Raw genomic sequence first — 8,628 nt, 5'->3', positions numbered from 1 at the left:
GAGAACTCAGCCAGCCAGATAAAATGCACCACCTTCTCACCTCCGCCGTTTCGAAACTCCACCACCATCCTAACTTCCCACTTGCGAGCCTTCAGGAACTCATGTTACGTACACTGCTTCGTCTTGTTCTTACGCCTGATGTTAAGATCTAGGTAAGCCTCAAGCTCTTGAGGAGAACCCCACTCTTGTGGCTTTGTCTATTCATAACATAATCGAAGCCAAACATATCCTAAACTCAAAGTAATCATAGTTAATCTGATCTTAAATGCAAAACACAGAACAAATCCGAACGCAAAAGCCTAAAAAACCAAGCTAGTTGAATATATGCAATTAAACACTTTCATTTTTTAGACATAACGTTTTATTAAAATTAGCACGACTTTTTGTTGATAAAACTGTCATTTTAGTGACACGTCACTATTTAAAAGATTAGTCAAATTAAAATTTTTGAACAATGAGCTCTGATATTAACTTCCCGTCAAGTCCAAAGGACAAGATGTGATATATTTATCGAAATCAATTTAAGTCAAAAAATTAAAACTTGTTTTGTCCTACATAGGGATTTTTAAATAAAGAGCAATGTAACTAGCTGGTGTTTGAAAAGAAACCCCGCATCAAAGTTCTCTAACAATTTCCAACAATCCGTAACAAAAGGTGGAAGTATCAAATTACCAAGTTCTATTTTAAAGGATCAGAATTCTATTTTATCTTTCCGCCACATCCGAGCATGCAGGTGTATCCATACTATTCCAAAAGATTTAATTTCTACATCCATAAATATGTTTTTATTGATTACTTATCTAATTTGCTAAAAACTGGAGAGAGAGAGAGAGAGAGAGAGAGAGAGCCCACTTCAAACCAAAACAGGAAAGTAGGAAGGGTGTGAATCTCCTGATACATGCAAACCCTTATTCTGGGCCATTGATATCCCAGATTATGAGTTCTCCATGAACCAGCAGCTCCACACTACTCTTTCCTATATCTCTTACCTACTTTGGCTTGAATAGAGCTCCCATGCATGCTCCCCCCTCCTGCACTTACTCACACACGCGCACGCGCACACGCACGCGCGCACATGCATACGACAAGAGTGATCCTATGCCCGCTCCTCCTCACGTACAAATAAACAGAATGAAAGGAGAGGATCAGTGCGATCAGATCGTGTAATTCATCGGTCTCATTAGACCAGGAATTACAAATGTTGAAAAAAGTTCTATTACTATTTCTCTAGATACTCCATATTGATGTAATGAAAGCGAAGGACCCGACCGACACTCAGAATTTCTTTGAATATGCTCTTGAATTTATTCGAGATTTGAGCAAAACCTGTACACTCCCTAAATCTGATAATAATAGTACATAAACTACAGTAAGAGCAAGATATTATATATTAAAAATATATATATATATATGGAAAAAATGTGAGGTAGGAGATTTTCTCGGTGGCCATTGATGGACACGTGGGGTTGCTTCGGTGGGGAGAAAATCTCTACTGTATCATTATATGGACAAAGAAAAGGACCAGCATGTATGCAAATGCCTTAAATAAATATTACTAAATTATTAAAAGCTGGAAAATGTTCTGAGACAGTTTATGTCTTTTTAAATTTCTAAATTTTTTTTCTTTTAATTTGACGTAATCTAGTTAATTAGGTTTGAAAATTTTATTAAATTTAATGGTTCTATTAGCATTTGCCAAAAAATCATTTCAATTTTATTTATTAGATAGTAATTATAAAAGTATTAAGTACAATGGCATTATCGAGGAATTTGATATGATTCTAAATTTATTCAACTAAAATCTCTCAATTTGGAAAAGAAAAACAAAAATTACAAGGCGTCAATCCAAAAAAAAATTGAAGCTAATGACGTAATTTCCAAATGACCTAATGAATAATATACGAGGCGGGAGAAATTGTTAATAAATCTAGTGGCGTGTAAAATATAATAAAAATAAGGCCTTTTTGCATAAAAAATCCACTTATTTTGGACTTTTGCAAAATCGGACCACCTTTTTCGTTTTTGCAGATTCGGTCTGCTTTTTCAGCAAACTGACCAAAATACCCTTATACATTTTTCTCTTTCCTCTTTCTCTCTCCTCTCTTTTTTTTTCTCGTTCTTTTCTTTCTTTTCCATGGACGCCACCCGCGTCGTGCTGGAGCGGAGCGACCCGGAGTGGCGCCCGGCCGACGCCGTCGACGCGTCCGGCGTCGGCCTGCTGCACTCGGCCATCGCGCAGGGCCGGCCGGACCTCGTCCAGCTGCTGCTGGAGTTCGGCGCCGACGTCGACCTCCGAGACCACCCGGGATTCGCCGTGCTCGAGTCCGAGGAGGTCAAGCGCGTCGGACTCCGAGCCCGACCGCTCGACCCCGACGCCCCGCTCAAGCCGGGGAAGCTCTACTTCCTCGTCGACCTCCCCCGCGCCGACCCCGAGCCCGACTACCGCCGCGCCGGCGCTGGCGCCGCGCGTTCCTACGCGTTCCTACTAGTTGCCTGGTGACGACGACGACAACGAGGCCCCCCCCGGCCCCGAGCCGCCGCACCTTGAAGCCCCATCGCCCATCGTCTCCGCTGCGCCTCATGGCCTCCCGATCCGTCTCCCCCTACGTTCCCCACCGCCGATCCGACGCCTCCGTCGAAGAAGAAGAAGAGAAAGAGGGAAAAAAAAAAGCTAATGGTGCAATCTAGAGGAAGAAGAAGAAAAAGAAGAGAAAGAGGGGAAAAAAAAAGTGTAAAATTTTTTTAAATGATGCAATCTGGCCCTAATGGTGCAATCTGGACCATTACACCATTACACTATTTTACACCATTACACCATTACACCATTATAATGTTGCACCATTACACTTCTTCTCCTTCTTCTTCCTCTGCTGCTTCTCTCTCTGCCTCTCTCTCTTTTTTTTTTTTTCTTTTAACTCCTCTGCTGCTTTTTCTTCCTCTGCTGCTTCTCTTTCTGCCTCCGGCCTCGCAGCCGCCCCTCCTCCAGCCGTGCTGGCCCGCCCCGGGCGCGTGGAGCTTCCTTAGCTCCTCCGAGCTCCGCGCCCATGGCGTCGTCGACGGTGGAGACGAGCGACAGGGTGAAGCTCCACGCGCGGGTCTTCAAGCCCGCGGATCCCGTGCCGCCGGCCAGCCCGCCCCGGGCCTTCGCCCTCGTCCCCGCCCCTCCCCCCGCCGTGCCGCCGCCGCCGCGTCCACCGGCCCTCGATGGACGCGTCAACGGCGTCGGCCGGGCGCCACTCCGGGTCGCTCCGCTCCAGCACGGCGCGGGCGGTGTCCATGGAGCCCTCGGCTACGAGGCGGCGAGCACGGGCGAGCACGGCCGGGGACGACGACGTCTCTGGGAAAAGAAAGAAAAAAGGAACGAGAAAAAAAAAAGAGAAAAAAGGAACGAGAAAAAAAAAAAAAGAGAAGAGAGAAAAATATATAAGGGTATTTTGGTCAGTTTGCTAAAAAGCGGACCGAATCTGCAAAAACGAAAAAGATGACCCAATTTTGCAAAAGCCCAAAATAAATGGATTTTTTATGCAAAAAGGCCTAAAAATAAATACATACCAATGTCCAGAATTATAAAGAGAATCAAAAATAACTTATAGAGTGCCATTTGCGAAAGTGAGAAATCCAGTTGTGATATGAAGTGTCACTAGTCAAATCTTGGATGATTTGATTTCTCCATTTGTCCCGGGCACTATTTCGTATGATGTGAAACTGATGGTAATTTTTTTACCAGAATATACGTAAGAATGTGGTAGGACTAATACCTCTTATATAGATATATAATTTTTTTTATTAAAATATGATAGCATTCAATTTAATTTAAATAGATGGAAATGAAATAAAATATATCATATTAAACATTTTCATTTCCATTAGGATTGACTTTGACTTTTAGTAATTCTAAATTTAAACATGATTAATTGGACATCGATTGCATATATATGTACATACACTTTAGGCACAACATATAATATTTAATTGTTAATATTTTAAAATTAAAATTCTGAATTCTAGTAATCTATTATGGACATTAAATAGACTTAAAATTATGATAAAAGATTATTATTTTGTCTGTAAAAATTTGATTTTGTTGTCTATAATTTCTTACGTAATAACCTAACAAATATCATTAAATACATCATATCTTAGAATTTAACTTCAAAATCTTTTGTAATAAGTTTTTAGAGTGTGGCTCATGCAATGTACTATGAAGCTAAGGTTGCTATAATAATTAGGGGCAATTACTTATATATCCCTAAAAAGTTTTCTATTCTCTTATTTACTCCTCTTAGAAGACTGACATTAAAATACTCTTTTAACATTGCAAGTTATTTCAAATATATTAAATTTTATTAGTGGAACGGTTGGGAATAACTGTTATCTTTATAAAATTACTATTTTACCCTTTTTAATATATCTTTCTACTATCATCAATTTTTCTTATTTGCTCTTTAAATTAGGGGGAAAAAAAGTATTTTTATTGTTTGTCTTTTTCAAATATACCCTTCTACCGTCATCAACTTTTTTTATTTGTTCTTTAGTTAGAGGCAAAAGAGGTACTTTGATTTTTTTTTTTTTTTTTAACTATAGTAGAAATTTAATTCGAAACGACTTAACGAGTACTAACGGCATAGTTATTTTTGAGTAATGGAAAAAATATATAAGAAATATATTTGAAATAAAAAAATAAAAAGGTAAACTTCAAATACCATCACTGTAGTTTCGCACTTTCTCACTTTAATACCCTATAATTTAAAGTGAATCAATTTAGTATCATGTGATTTTATTTTTCTCTTTCCGTCAGTCTTAGGCCTCTATTAACTTTTCGTTAAATCATATACGAAAAACTTCAGATACCCCTCCTATAGTTTATCGAATATTCACTTCATATAGTACCCTTTAGTTTTAACTTTGTCACTGATTTAACAAAAAAAATTAAAAAACTATAATAAGGCATATACGAAAGTGATATACTTTAAACCACAAGATACTAAAGTGAGAAATTGCGAGATCATCGAAGTGGTATTTAAAAATTTTTTAAAATAAAATATATAAGATATTTTAGAAAAGTTTTGTAGGGTATATTAGATATTATCCCTCTCAAATTCTCTATCTCCATCTCCACACACACATGGATGAGCCAAGCGAGGGGAATGCAGTAGAAACCTTGGATATTGGGCTGTGTCGAGAAGCCCATCAAATGGGCTGCTTGATCGGGAAGCGCTTCTCCGGCTTAATCAAAAGCCGAGTTGCCACGGACCTCACCCTCCAGAAGCAGCTTCTCCCTTTTGCTCGCACCCCTCGAGCTAAATCACTTTTGGAAGCTCTAGAAACTAGCAATAGAGAGAGGTACCCCAGGTACTGGGACGAGCTTCTTGGGACTGCAGTGGGGAGTGGTGTTCCATTTCTTCATGTAATGTTTCTTTTTTTTTTTCCTTTTCCTTTCTCTTTTCTGGTAAAAAAATGTATAAAACTTATCTGAGTTTTGAACTGTTTTGAATCAACTATATATCCGATCGTTCAAAGTTTTAATTTTACTATTCGACCTTTCAATCTGTTTGATTTGAATCAGCCAACAGTTTTTTACTTCAAAATTTAGTTAGTATAACTCATGTAACTCTCGCAACTATAAATTCATTAAAATAAATAATTAGTTTAAATTTTAAAGTCAAAGTGCCGTTAACTAACTCAAATAAAAAAAAGCCTAAAAGTTTGGGTAGTCGATTTTATCTTTTCATTAATCCAATGTTTTTCTAGCAGTTATATATAACGATTAATTTAATGTGTAATTACATCACTAATTGTTATTGCAAAATTACACTCTTATTCCCAAAGTTTAAACGCTTTGAAGTTGATATGCTGAACTTTAATTTCTCGAACGTTAATCATTTGGGTTTTTTTTTTTTCCAATTTATGGTATATATATATATATATATTTCTTTGTAAAGGAGTTTTAAGTCTAATACTGAGCCATTTTTTATTAGATCATTTTTTTTGAATAATAATTATAAATAAATAACTAACATATAGCTATCACTCGAAGTTACAGTAATTCATTTACGTTTTTTTTTCTGGGACAGATAATGTTGCTGAATTTTAGAAAAGAAATACTACCCTTTATTCCCAATGAGAGGATAAAGGAAAAGGAAGAAGCTGTGGATGATGATTGCTCGGATGTTCTCGTCGTCGATGAGTCCATGGCCTTCGCCGCACACAATGAAGATGCCAACGTAGCTCTTCTGGGCCACACGTAATATTATGTCTCACAATTTCTCAAAGCTGTTTGCAAAAGTGCTTGTCTGACTAGAGCTATTCGTATGTAGAGTGTTTGGCGAATATAAAGTTTGATACTTCTGTTGTGACATTAGTAAATAATAAAAGTAAGATTTTGGTGTGCAAAAGCAGCAGAAGTTTCAGATTAGAATTTCTGCTTTTGATATAGAAAGTTGGATAAGCACTTTATGTAATCGCCAAACTTACCGATATCTTTGTGAACTTTGTGCATGTTTGTCTGCAATGCTGCAGCTTCTTGGTGAGAGCAGAACTTCCAAATGGGCTCTCATTCACTGCTTACACCTATGCAGGGGAGCTCCCAAGCTGTGCATTTGGATTCAACAGCAATGGATTGGTATGTGTGTTTACTTACTCTCCCCGCGGCTGCGATTTGATAGCATCATTTCATGGGTTTTCATTATGATTCCTGATGTTTTCGTCAGGCTTTTACACTAAATTCAGTGCCTCCGTCCAACGACGAAATCGCCGCAGGGGGTGTCGGTCGGAATTTCGTATCGAGAGATCTCCTCGAAGCAACTGGCCTTGCTGATGCAGTGAATGTATGCGAAATTCTGTACCGGTAAACTACTGAAAACTTTTGGAAAGGATGTTTAATTCCAATTCCATTGTGTTTTCTCTGCAGAGAATTCGGTCGCCGAATGTTTCAGTGGGCCACTGCTACAATTTGGTAGATGTAAGAAACCGTCGGATTCTGAACGTCGAGACAACATCTCAGAACCGATTTTCTGTTCGCGAAGTCGGAGCAACGCCTTTCTTCCACGCAAACATGTACCTGCATCTTCAAGTAAAACAGGTACTAAACTGCAGAGAAGAGCATTTGGTTTCGGGAACACATCGTGTCGATAACTTAACAAGATCTAGGGGAGTTAAACTAAGTAAATGATTTCATGCTGCTTCTTTAAACAAAGCTACAAGATGAGAACTCCATCTGCCGACAACGACGAGCGGCTTTACTTTCCGTAGAGTCGAAAGAAGAGGCATTGCAAATTCTTGGAGATGCTGCAGATGAGAAATTTCCAATCTTCATGACAGGTGATCAGTAAAGAGCATTACTCAATAATTACTCATTATAAATGTTAGTAGTTAGTACATTTATATAGCTTACTGAATCCAACTCATTCATAACATTTTGTAGGTCCAACACTACACACCCTATGCACAGTGCTTATCGATCTAGATGAGCAAACTATGACCATATTCAAAGGCAACCCAAAGAAAAGAGAAATATCACACGTGTTTCGGATCGATTAGAGGAACATGAGTTGCTGCTGACAGAAGAATCAGTTCATGCAGTTCATTTTCCGGTCAGAAACTTCAGACTAAACTTTGCGAGGGCTTTGTAATAGCAGAATCAATAGTCTGCAAGTGAATGATTATTGCTGCAAATTTTAGTGTGCTAGACCCAATAAAGGCGAATAATGGCATTCTCAGCAGAATTTCAATGTGTGCTAGTTTCGACAAATGCCTATCAGACAGTGATCAAACAAAGCGTGATGAGGTGGACTCACGAATAACTTACTTCGACATCCAAACAGGCCCTTAATGTATCAGAAAAGTATTATGACAAACATGCGCTCACAAGCATCACCGTCATATGTGTCTCTTTCTAAGAAATGACAGCTCAAAGTTTACAAACAGAGAAACTCACAGCTCCACATATCGTTTTGTTCTGTTGCAATGTGGTGTGTCCATATTGATCCGTTCAAATTCAACTCGATCCATATAAAATGTAGATTGGAATTTATCCTAATAAGAATAAGGATGAATTATATGTTTCTTATTAATTAAGAAACATATCTCCCGACGGATATATCAATAGAAATCTTGATCTTAATCTCTATTTTAAGGGGTCCTAATAAACTATAAATACGACCCTTTCTCTCGAATTTCAAACGTACGGAATAATAGAGATTCTTTTCGTTCTCGGAGTTTTGGAGTGAAGTCGAGATACATGGAAGGTCCAAGAGGCAAGAACAATTCAAGACAAGAAGGCTAGTGAAATAAGAAACCCAATCCGTTATTGGTTTGTGGATACATTGTCTATTCAATTTGTAAGCCTTCGCTGCTCTCCTATTCCAACAATGGGTATCAGAGTCATTTTACTTGTTTTTGCTTATGATCATGCGCCTGTGATGCTTGATTTTTGATCGTATGCTTCGTTGAACCCTTTTTTTTATATAAATTAAGTCTACAGTTTTTTTCATTCGGTTTTTCTATGTAAAATCGATTTTTTATAAAAAGAAGAAAACTAAATCAGTTTTAGTTTTCTTTCAACGAATTTTTTTGTGGAGCACCAAATATTTTTTTTTTTGTCAAACAAAAATAATACTAAAGTATAGC

The 8,628-nt window shown here is 38.1% G+C and overlaps 2 protein-coding genes across 3 annotated transcripts; both read left to right on the top strand.

The window, feature by feature from the left end:
* LOC109716632 lies at positions 2,082-2,500 on the top strand. The gene has a single exon (XM_020242168.1). The coding sequence runs from the start codon at positions 2,135-2,137 to the stop codon at positions 2,498-2,500; it is 366 nt and encodes a 121-aa protein (XP_020097757.1). The 5' UTR covers positions 2,082-2,134.
* On the top strand, positions 5,093-8,390 carry LOC109716053. Of its 2 annotated transcripts, XM_020241333.1 has the most exons (7): positions 5,093-5,407; positions 6,075-6,244; positions 6,520-6,622; positions 6,711-6,827; positions 6,911-7,081; positions 7,197-7,320; positions 7,424-8,390. In XM_020241333.1, exons 1-7 carry the CDS (start codon positions 5,126-5,128, stop codon positions 7,537-7,539), a joined length of 1,083 nt encoding a protein of 360 aa, XP_020096922.1. In that variant the 5' UTR covers positions 5,093-5,125; the 3' UTR covers positions 7,540-8,390. The 2 variants fall into 2 exon arrangements, with proteins under 2 accessions (XP_020096922.1, XP_020096923.1); XM_020241334.1 differs by lacking the exon at positions 6,711-6,827.

Source organism: Ananas comosus, linkage group 10, assembly GCF_001540865.1.
Source record: "Ananas comosus cultivar F153 linkage group 10, ASM154086v1, whole genome shotgun sequence".
Classification (NCBI taxonomy): Eukaryota; Viridiplantae; Streptophyta; class Magnoliopsida; order Poales; family Bromeliaceae; genus Ananas; species Ananas comosus.
This window is presented reverse-complemented; position numbering and strand designations above follow the sequence as displayed.